This window comes from Myotis brandtii, unplaced genomic scaffold, assembly GCF_000412655.1.
Source record: "Myotis brandtii unplaced genomic scaffold, ASM41265v1 scaffold125, whole genome shotgun sequence".
NCBI classification, from domain to species: Eukaryota; Metazoa; Chordata; class Mammalia; order Chiroptera; family Vespertilionidae; genus Myotis; species Myotis brandtii.
The window spans coordinates 9,499,307-9,510,738 of NW_005354385.1; the positions used below are offsets into that span (position 1 = coordinate 9,499,307).

The window sequence follows — 11,432 nt, forward strand, 5'->3', positions numbered from 1 at the left end:
AACCCCAGAAACCATGGAAGTTGGCTTCTTATGCCACCTGGCTCTGACCTTCACACTGGCCCAAATCTGTGGCATCTACACCACCCCTGTGTGGAGATGGCAGCCCCCTTAGGAAACAGGCCCTCTTTCAAAGCCCTTCAGCTAAAATTGGGACAACAGGAGATGAACCGTTCCAGTGGTTTTTTTCCTTTTAATTCTTTTGTGACAACTTGAAATTCCTGTGAGGTCCCCAAGCCACCTAAAGTGTTACATAGACCTTCTACTGTAGCCTCCACATCCAACTTTCATCTCATATCTGCCCACCTACCCCTTGCACCTTCTGTGCCCTTTTTATTTGCTGTTACTTATCTCTCTTCTTTTCTTGAAGCCCATCCACACTATTGTTGATGTCCTGGAATCCTGTATTTCTAGGACACTTTAGTCCTTATCTTCCATGCCTTCAATTCTAGTACTCTGATTAAAGAAACCCCTCTGTTTTTACCCCTTCTCCTTCCATCCCCTCAGTCGCCACTCATGTGATCATTGGCAGTATAATCCATTATATTTATCCATCCCTATCTCTACCTATGTCCTTCTAAAGCTTTTGCTTCTTTCCTTATTGTGGGCAATAGCATATAGATGAGAATGACTAGCATATGGTGAGAGGACAATGTGCCATTCACTGCCCTCCCTTCTCTCTAGCTTCCCCCATGAACATCATCACCGGTCACTCTCTTCCCAGGTACTAGGTTGCCAAGGGACAGGTGAAGAGGGTGACTTTACATGCCTGTACCCTGGCCCTTTCTCGGGATACCTAGCAAGGGTCCAAGCACATAACAAGCCAGAGGATAACGAGATGTAGAATCCTCCCAGCAGACATGGCTCAGTGGCTGAACATTGACCTATGAACCAGGAAGTTGGATTAGATTCCCAGTCAGGGCACATGCCCAGGTGGCAGGCTTGATCATCAGTGTGGGGCCTGCAGGAAGCAGCCAGTCAATTATTCTTTCTCATCATTGATGTTTCTATCTCTCTCTCCCTCTCTCTCTGAAGTCAATAAAACTATATGTTTTTTAAAAAAGAAATAAATATAGGGAAACAGCCAAAATGCAGAGAAAAAGAAACAAGTTCAAATGAAAGAACAGGAAAAATCTCCAGAAAACACACACATACACATACACACAAAAAAACTAAATGAAATGGAGGCAAAATTACATTTCTAAAATTCCCTTATCAGCAGCCCCGCTCCTTCATTTCCAGCACAGTCTGGATAGTCATCAGTGACCCTCCAACTTTTTGACTGGGACCCAACGCTCATAAATATATTTTATACTGTGGCCCAAGAAAAGTTTCAGAAAACAATGCTCAGACTTTTTATATTTTAGCTACTCTATGCAAAGCACTCATGTTTTCTATTTTGTCGGTTTATTTCTCTTAAAGAAAAGTATGATCACAACCCACTATATTGATTTTGCAAACCACTAATGGGTCAGGACCCTCAGTTTGGAAAACACTGGCCTACTTGCGGCCTACTGATGGAGCATCTTCCCTCTGTCTACCCTGCACCCTTTTCTAAAGCCCAATTTAACATGAGATAGTCAACACAGTCCTCTCCTGCAAGCTTCCACAGGCAGAACATCTTAGCGGATCCAGTTCCTCTGGCAGTCCCTGTAGCACCCCATGGAGAACATGCACAGCAGCCCCTGGACCACCCTCTACTGACCCGGGGAAGTCTCTAAAAGAAACTCAGGCACTATATGTGATATGACAGGTGGGGAATATCCTGGAAATCCTAGTTTCTATAAATATAAAGATAGAAATATAAAGATATAGGAGTTTAGATAGAAATATAAAGATACAGAAGTGAGAGTGATGAGCAGGGGGGCGAGCGGGGGCGGGGGCAGAAACCCATCTCTCCAAGGAACCTGGTCCCTGCTCGGTGTTATGTCTAGTCCAGCTGAGCAGGACACACAGAGCGGGGCTAAGCCCTGTCCCGCAGCCGTGTCTTCACTGGAGAAAAGAGTGCGCCTGGGCAGGAGAATAACAGGACTGGCTGCTCCTCCGCCCCACCCGGCGCACCACTCTTTTGGCCACTTGACGAGTCACTACCTCTGCTGAGCGTGGGCCTAGGACGACCAACACGTGTTGCCAGGAGACCTGAAAGCAGGGCCGGGATGCGCGCGACCTCTCCTCGGAGCTGCGGGGTGGAGCACAAGGCATACGGGTGGCTTGGGTATATGGGCCCCTCTCCCAGCCCTTCCCGCAGTTGGGATGTGCCTCCAACTCGTGCCCCGGTGCCTGTCGCCCCGCCCACAACTAGGGGGGGAAAAAAACAAAAACATTTTCCCTAGTGTGGTGTACATGGAGCTCCAACCCCTCTCACGCCTCGGGGAACACGAGACTGACCACTGATCAGTGGGTGCAGGGAAATCAGGGGGCACCCTGGGCTGCACGTGCTCGCGCCCTGACGCACAGGACCTGGCTAGACCACGACTGGAACCTGTTGCCGCCTTTGGCCCTGGGGGACCTAGAACAGTTGGGAAAGAAGCAGGGAACAGCTGGAGTGGGCAGGGCTGGAAACAGAGGAAACAGAGTTAACCCGGCCTTTTCTTTCTAATTGCTCCCGGGCTCCCTCGGCAAAGTCTCCTGGCGCGACCTGCCGAGTCAAACTCTCGGTCTCCAACACGCAATGAGCAGAGCAGGGCGCTTGCGTCTCCCCTTGCGCTCCCAGCCCACCCACAAATGGACACACGTCCTCTCCAGTGATCTTGGGGCCTCAAAAATCAGACACCACTGGGGAGTGAGGAGTGGCAGCGGGCAGTGGAGAGTGAGAAGGCGTGGGGCTGGGCGAAAGAGGTGAGAGCACGGCTCTCCGGAGTTTTCCGCCACCTTCTGTTGGACCCAGAGCTCACGTCGGAGTGTGGCACTAGGGGTGTGGCTCTCCTTACGCCGGGGCGCACTCGGCGCAAGCGGGACTTCCCCTTAGGAAACGCCAAGTCAAGGTCGAAGGAAAGATCTTGCAGACTCCAGCGGTCGTTTCCAGCCGCCCTCAGGAAAAACGCTAAGGGAAAATGGCTTGAAATGACAGCTTCGCCATCCTACACGGTTATGTGTAACATCCAATTTGGTGTTTTTAGTAAAAGTAAAAAGTAAAAAATGAAAATCGGGTGCTGTGTGTTTCTTTCATTATTAAGAACGAATTACTTTCAAAAACGACGGCCCTGTTTGGAATTCAGATCTCGGTTTCCCAGTAAATCAGCTGTGGGAAACGTAAACCCAGAACATGCTGCTATGGGCAACGTGCTCTTTCTGCTTTGAGTGCTGTCAGAGGCGGGAGCTAAGCAGATCCTTTCCCCAAGACGCTTGCGACCGGGTGCGCTTCTTAGTAGTGGCTGAGACCTACGGGGAGAAAGGGAAGACTGCACCCCAACCCCATCCGTGCTCTGAAACTGAAAAATCTGAGGCAAGTGCCGGCTCGAGGGATGCCCAGGAAGCTTGGGTTGCAGAGAAATTCCCAGGTGCGCCCAGGAAGCGACAATTCCCGTTCCTGGAGAGCGGGGACAGGTTGGGGGCCAAAAAAAAAGCCTTAAAAATCCTTTCAGAGAAGGATGTCTTAGACATCCATAACTTTGTTCAATTGTTAAAATAATCCTGAAAAAAGTTTTTAAATCCGTAGGACTAGATACCCTCATTTTCCCTCTCACCATGATAGAACCTCCCTCCTTCATTTTTGGGGTGGCTTCCTGCACACAGGACCTCCAGATCATCTTCTCTCACTGAGAGAGGAGAGACGCCTCCGGGAGACCCCCCAGCCCTTACTCTCGGCGGCCACCTCCGCGCTGCCGCGCCGCGGATAGAAAGGGAAGCAGACGTGCGTGCGGTGCCAGGCAGGACGCTGGAGGCGCTGAGACGCGCAAGGCGCGCGGCGTCTACAAGTGCTCTGGGGTCGCCACCCTCTACGGGACCTGGTGGGGGTGGAAATGGGTCCTGTAACGGAAAACTCTGTGATTAAAATAGGACAATGAAATAAAACTCTTCCCTCCCAGACCTGTTTGTATCTTGAACGTATTCACCGCTGCCGAGTAGGTTTAAAATAATTGGCTAATTGGATATCCGCGTGGACGCACTGATGCCCGCAAAGCCAAAACATTCTCCGGCCAAAGCGAAATTGAACATTCAAGTGACATTCTTAAGTTGGCAGAATATCTGCGTCTCTTTGTCGGGCTCCTTGCACTGTGTGAACACGTGCCCCGTAAGACTCAGGATGGGTATTTTGAGTGGAGAAGGCACTCAGACCCTCTAGGGATGGAGTCAGGCACCACAAAGAAATACATGGGACAGGGTGGTTGGGTGCCGCTGTCATCGCAGGGTGCTATCGGCTCCCTGAGCCGAGCATCTCTCGTTAGAGTCAGGACTAGATACCCCTCACCCCCACCCCCAACCCCAAAATGGAAGGCCAGAGCGAGAGCAGCCTGGGCGCCTAGGGAATCCGCTGCGGTCGTCAGAGCCCAACAAGTAGGTGGTAGCGCAGCTTTGTGCTTTGAATGAAGGGCATCTCTCTATAAAGTCAGGGCGTTCTAAGCAACCACTCAAAGTGGGTCTAGACACCGTGAAGATTTAAAATTGGACCTTCTCCCTGAGCTGAAAAATGTATGGTCAAGTCTTCGGAACAATGATTATGTATTTTCATAGCTGGAACGATACACAATAACTGACATTCTTAAAAGGACGTTGGGAGAGGAGTGAGAAATGAAGCCCCCATCATAAAGTTTTCCTCTCTTTGCAAAGAAGTTTTATGCGACGGCTCGCTTTTGCAATGCAGCGCGTCTGCGGCTTTTCCTGAGTTTTACCCCTGGAAAGACTGGGACAGGAAAAGTCCTCAGCGGCGCGCTTCTCAGCAGATCCAGGGGAGATGCCTGCGAGGCTCACAACCCTCACTCCCCGGATGCGCAGCCTGGAGTTGGAAAGCGAGTCAGTAACTGTGGAGCACAAAAGTACTAGCCACCCGGCAACTTGGGTTTGACAATTGAATGCGTGCGGAGGCGGTGCGGTGCGCACGCGGCCATTGGGAGAGGTTCACCCCTCCCTCCTTTCACCCCAAAGTCTCTGGAGAGAGGCGCGCCACCTGGCACCTCTTGGCCTGGGGTGATGCACAGCGGCTTCCTTGAGGGAGAACCGGCAACAGAGTTCCTTGCTGGGTTCAACTCTCGGGGATTCTGAGTCGGAAAGTCATTGTCTGGCTACAGGCACCTGGGAGGTGAGGGCTGAGGGCTCTACCGACTTGCAGCATTTCTAAAGAGCGTTCTTTCTGCTTTTTAGTGTCGGCTTTGGTTGGGGAAGTTGTGACAATAAAAAAGGCAAGCCTCATCTATTCAACCAAGCCAGGAAAGTGAACATGTCGCTTATATTTCATCGCTTATATGGTCACCCACTTTTGCCCCTCAGTTACCTGCAGAGAAACGCCACTCCTAAAAACCACCTCAATGACTAGGAGACCTGCTTTCTCTCTTTAACCCACCCGCAAAATGCGTCTTTTCAAAGGGGCGGGGAGGCAAAGTAAAAATAACCTGAGGAGTCTCAAGGTAAGTTACTGTACTAACTCTGTTTTTTAAGAACAATAATACTGGAAATTTCAGTGGCCCGAACGAGGTCGGGAATTCACCGGGGCCAGTGGAGAAGGCAGTCCCCATGTTCGGCTCTCTATGAAGTCACAGCTGTCCTGAGGCAAAACTCAGTGGACAGCTGCGCAGGGCCCGGGGCTGAGAGGCAGCTCAGACTGAAGCGGCTTCTACAGCATGAAGTTACTTTCTTGATAAAAGTTGAGGCTGTGGAATCCTAGAGGTTGTGATATAACTTACTTATACCAGACCCGGGACCTGACAAACGGATATTTTATTATTTATTTGAGAAACTTTTAAGGTGAAATATTATAAAACTACAAACTGGACCTCATCACCATCCATGGAAGAAAGGAAAAGTTGTAAGAAATGTCTCTTCACAGTTCTGCTCTATGTCAAAGACCACTGACTCAAGGCCCAACGGGCCGAATGCTTGTCCTTCCACCGACTCTTTCAAGTGTTAAGTAGAAGAATTAGAAAAATCCGAGATTAAGTACAGCATACTTCACATCCATGTTGACTTCCTGAATCTTAATAAGGTATTTCCTAAACATCGTGCCAGACAAAAACTTGACAAGACTTTGGACCTTGCAAAAGTTCAAAAGCTGCTTGGCCTCCTTAACTTCCCTCTGAAAGCTGCACCTATCAGCAAACTTAACAGAAGAGTGGAGATATTCTCGATTGCTTCTGATAAATGTAGGTTGCCACAATGGAAAATTCTGATTAGGGAAAAATATTGAACTGAAATCTCTGGAAATTAGTTCAATCCCCCAGTTCCTTTTGCCAGCATCGTAGAATCTAGGCTGTCAGTTTGAAACTCAGGTGTTGAATAAGTGACCTATCCCAAATCAAACTCCAACTCTATCTATTGTATATTGCTATGTTTTCCCTCACCCAGAAAGAAGACCAAGTTCTGTTCATTTACATAGTTTATTGTTGTAAACATTAAAATTGTCTTTCTCAAAGAAAGAATTTATCAGAAAAAAAATCAGTGTCTAACTGTCATACACCATAGAAAAAAAGGCAGTGACTCATATCATGTGCCATACTAGAAATATACAAAGAAAAATACTACAGAATATGGCAATATTAAAATTCTTACTCAAACATAAAATAATATATTAACTGACAATTTTAGACATTAAAAAAACAAAAAAATTCAAAGTGCTCACTAATTTCCAGGGAGTTATGTGTATTATAAGCACTCTGGAAACAGTCAAAAGCTGCTGCATGCAAGTTTTGTTTAGCTTTAGACAACAAAATAATCAAGATATAAACTTTCTTTTATCAACATCAACGGTACATACAACACTTACAAACAAGGAATGTTGGACGGTGTTACAAACACTATGTGTCCCTTTTGTCAGGATTTTCTGATGTGTAGTACTTGTGCCCACCTATTTTACAATTGAGAAAATGTTTAAGCTCAGATAACTACCAATCTTTATAAAATCTAACAGACTACATAGTGTCTGAAATACTATTTATATAATATAGACATTACTGAAGTAGCAAGTGCCTATAACATTTCAACCTAGAATCAACATGCTGGTCCCTTTTTTGTGTAGTTATATTTTTTTTTTGCAAACACACTTATCTTTTAGAATTTGTAATATTTATTCATAAATAGGCACAAAATAATTTAAAAAGCCAAACTGCATTGGGTAAATTTACAAGCCTTTGCCTTCTTCAACTCATGCCACCCACGCAACATTTAGTTTTACTATATATTACAGCTTTCTTTACAGCAGAAAACTTTGAAGTCTTTTAAAGGGCAATACTTATGGGTCCCCTTACGATGTGTGTGTGTGTGTGTGTGTGTGTGTGTGTAACATTTCTCTTAACTGCAACAACCAAATGTGGCCAAACATTTCCCATCATACATTAGGAATCTTTCTTCTGAACATTTAACTGATTTTTAAACTGATAATAAAAAGTTTATACCACTGCATTGTGTGTAGTCCATGTTCTAAATCCAGGATGCCCCGAGCCAAAATGCCCTTTCAGGTTCTGCCTGCAGGTTAGGAAATAGCAACAGTTTTTGTTTTCTGTTTTTTGTTTTCCTTTAAGGATCAAGGGGCTGGGGGTTTATGGAAGGGGTGGGATGGCTAGAGCTGAGACAGCTCAAGGGGTTATCTCTGCCCTTGTGACTTGACCCCTCTGGACAGTTTTAGGTGTTCTTTCCAGTTCCTTTGAAGTGCATGGGAGGAGGTCTAGAAAGGTAAAGTATCCAGAAAAAGTTTGTCAATTATTGCTGGCGGTGGTACCAAGTCTTCCAGTTTCAGGTAGAAAATGCGCTGTAGACCCTGTGTGCAAAGAGTACGGAGTTCTGGGAGCTTCCCCAACAGTTTGGACAAATAGTTGGGGCGGTTCAAACCCCCGTTATTGAAAGTCACGTGGTCTTTGAGACAATTGACAATCTTGTTTTGTAGTTCTTCCACTCTCTTGGGTTCCTTGAGCCCATGTCTCTCTGCAGAAAACACAATCAGAAACAAAAGAAGAATGGGAAAAACAGTTAGCTAGCTGGCAAAACCCAGGAAGATGGGAGGCAAGGGGAAACTGGGACAAATCCTGCTGGACAGTTTTGGAGAAGAGCCTTGCGCTTATGGTACTGACCTGTGACCATAGCCAGGGCAGCAATGCAGGAGAAGGCAGAAATGTCGATGTTCATGTTCTGCAAGTTGGAGGAGAATTCAACAATGGAATCAATCCATTCCCCAAAGCCACGAACGCATTGCAACCTGTGCAAGACCACCCCATTGCAAAAGATGAGTTTACCCTCCACTGGGTTGGACCTGCAATTAATACCAAAGAGAGAGAGAGGGGAGAAAAAGAGAGAGAGAAAAGCTAAACAACTAATTACTTGAAGAGCAATAAATGAGGGATTTAAGAGGCACCTAATTACCGAAGAGTTAATAAAATGTAGACCAGTGGACCTTGAAAGGGTTCAATTTCATAACAATCAAGAACGCCCCCTATCCCACCTCCATGACATTCATCCAAGACTTCTGGGCTCACTCCTTCCCTTCTCTACCTTTTTCTATTATCCTATCCCTCTTTTCCCCCTATTCTGACCACTTCTCTTTCCTTCCTTTCATTTCCTTTTCCCTCTTTCTTTTCTTGTCTTGATTGCTCTCTTCCTTCTTTCCCAACCTCCCTGATTGCTTGCTCAGTTACCTGTATGCTAATCGCAGCACAAACAGTTCTAAGAAAGCCGATTCAAAAAGCAGGTCCTGGTCGGCTTTGGGCAGGTCAGCAAAGCCCGGAATCTTCTCGGCCCAGCCCCTGATGATCTCCATGGAGCCAGTCAGGAGATCATAGAATTGTTGGATATGCTGGGTGTCATCTCCACTCATCTGATAGTCAGGGTTCGCCTGGAACTGGAATTTCATTTTAAAAAGCACTTAATGAGGTTCTCTAAAATATATAACCCGTGAAATTGCTAACCCCGTTTCTAGTAGTGGAGCCAGGTTTTTATAACAATTAAACCTCTCTCTGACCAGTAAGGAAATTAGATGTTCCGGGGCAATTAATTCAATTAGGGATGGTGCTATGAGGTCGCTGCTTTAAATATGTAAATTACCATTTCCATACAGACTAAATACAGTGCCATCCAGCCCTGGGAAACGTTCACTCTTATCTCCACAAAACAATTGACATGTTAGTATTCATGCCAGTCCCAGAGTGGGTCTCGAGCAGAGGCGCCCTTTGCAAATCTTAATAAAATTGCCGTGACTTCTAAGTTTGCCCGACATACTTCCTCCAATTAAAGCCCTCCCATTCCTCACAGCTGGGGTAAAAGAAGACTCTGACCACTGGATCCCCCACCCCACTGCCATTCCTCGGACCCACTGTCCTTCCCTTCCCGGACCCCCAAGCAGGCAGCCCCCACCCTGACGGTGCCAGAGAGGGTGAGGATTAAAGCATCTCTGGGGGCGCTTTTCACGCAGCCTCTGGTGTGGCCATCGGAGGCATTAGCGTCTGAGTATGTGGTGGTGGGAAAGGGGCTGAAGAGGTTTGACCACCCTGGCCTAGCACTTCTTCCTTCCGCTGCACTGCCCTCCTGTCTACACTTGTCTGTGGGTCTGCCCGCCTCCTGTGGCTCTCCCCAGAGCTGTGAGCACACAGTCTTGCTTGCCTCCTTTTATCCTGAGTCTGGGGGTTAGTGATGGGAGTGGGGAGGGTTCCTGCCCAGCTGTCGGTTTGTCCACATGATACCCCCCTCCAGCATCTTACCCTGGAATAGTCCAGGCTGGTCATAGCCGGGTTGGAGTCGACATGGGCCCTGACGAGGGCACTGATCAGACTCACCGGGGGCGAGGGGGGAGAGGGCTCCTGTGGGCTCTTCGGTTTGGAAGGTAAACGACCTCGCCGGCCTTTTAAACTGTCCGTGCGAACCACTGCAAAGAAAGAGCCCGTTACTGTCCCCCGGCCTAGTGGGACCCAGCTGCCTCCTTGGCCCCTCCCGGGGGTGGCTGCAGCTGGGGGGAGTGCCGCCGGCCGGGTGGCACTGGGCCCCACTGCTTATAAAGGCTTTACTGGCGAGAAGCATAAAAAACGCGGGGCTGTTTTACGTCTTCTTCCAAATGGGTCGTATAGTTAAAAGACGAGAAGAGCCTGTCGGCTTTCTCTAGGGCAGGATGGGCAAGCAGGCAGCTGCCCGTGTGGAGGCCGGACGCGGGTGGGGCGGGGGGAAGACCCCCGGCTCTGTCTGTAGAAAGTGGGGTTAGAGTGGGGGCAGCGCTCTCCCAAGGGCACAGACTGCAGAGTGGGCCGCTCGCCCGGACCTACCTTCTTTGACCATCCCCACAGCCAGGCACTTCTGGAACCGGCAGTACTGACAGCGATTCCTGCGCCGCTTGTCCACTGGGCAGTTTTTATTTGCTAAACACACGTATTTTGCGTTCTTTTGCACCGTGCGCTGCAAAACAAAAAGACAGTCAAGGCCGAAAATTAATTTTCTCTTGAAAAGCCAGCAATCCAAGGAATCCAGGAACAATTTCTGAAAGACTGGGGTCTACACTCCCTTGTCACAAACAAACACATATACATAACTGCTTTCTTTCTTTTTTTCCTTTTCCTTTCTCTTTCCTTTCTTTTTCCTCCCCCAGGGCATGTTACAGAAGAAAATTGATAGCGTTAACATTTGAGCTAACCTTGCCGCTCCTTGCTGTGCTTTATATGCCAAGAGAAGGAGAAGGAGACGCTCAGTAAATACAAATCCGTGGGCATTCATATTATTTACATTCCTTGGAGACCTTCTCTATTTAAAATGATAAGATTATTCAATCAGGATGGCGAAATAAAGAGATCACTTAATTTGACCATAGGGAATTCTGTTCCACTTGGTTAGCTCAGACACGGTTCTCTGTCCTAACCAATTTCAATCTGAACAGAAAAGACAGCTCTGCGCACATGCAAATGACCCTCTTCCAACTCGCGCTCCAGCAACTTGGGGCGGAGGCCTGACGGGTCGGCTTTGTGCGGGGGATGCGACCCCGGATCTCGGGGTCTCCGGGTCTCAGGGTCTACCCGCTTTCTTTTCTCAGGCAGTCACCCGGATGCCCCCACCGCCACCTCTGCGGACCCCGGGAAAAGAACCTTCCGGGGGGCGAGCGAGAGCTGAGCTGCCTGGCACCCAGGCGGAGCGCGCACACCGAGGCTCCAGGCTGTAGGGGGCCCCTGCCTGCCTCCTCCGCCCCTGTCCTTGCTCACCTTAAAGAACCCCTTGCAGCCCTCACAGGTGCGCACGCCGTAGTGCTGGCAGGCCGCGTTGTCGCCACACACCGCGCACAGCCCCTCGTTGGAGGGGGAGCCCCGCGACGGCGGCGAGGG

The 11,432-nt window shown here is 48.4% G+C and overlaps 1 protein-coding gene across 7 annotated transcripts in view; it reads right to left on the reverse strand.

Annotated features, from left to right (window-relative positions):
• Positions 1-6,511: 6,511 nt before the first annotated feature.
• NR4A2 (nuclear receptor subfamily 4, group A, member 2) overlaps positions 6,512-11,432 on the reverse strand; it is an 8,477-nt gene continuing 3,556 nt past the window's right edge. For 5 of the 7 annotated variants that reach the window (XM_014534068.1, XM_014534066.1, XM_014534069.1 and 2 more), the window contains 6 exons: positions 11,313-11,432; positions 10,389-10,518; positions 9,834-9,997; positions 8,775-8,977; positions 8,214-8,392; positions 6,512-8,067 (listed from right to left, as the gene is read on the reverse strand). In XM_014534068.1, the coding sequence (XP_014389554.1) occupies positions 7,811-8,067; positions 8,214-8,392; positions 8,775-8,977; positions 9,834-9,997; positions 10,389-10,518; positions 11,313-11,432 (1,053 nt within the window). In that variant the 3' untranslated portion in view covers positions 6,512-7,810. The remainder of the gene's footprint in view (positions 8,068-8,213; positions 8,393-8,774; positions 8,978-9,833; positions 9,998-10,388; positions 10,519-11,312) is intronic. The other 2 variants (XM_014534070.1, XM_014534067.1) reach the window with 2 other exon arrangements.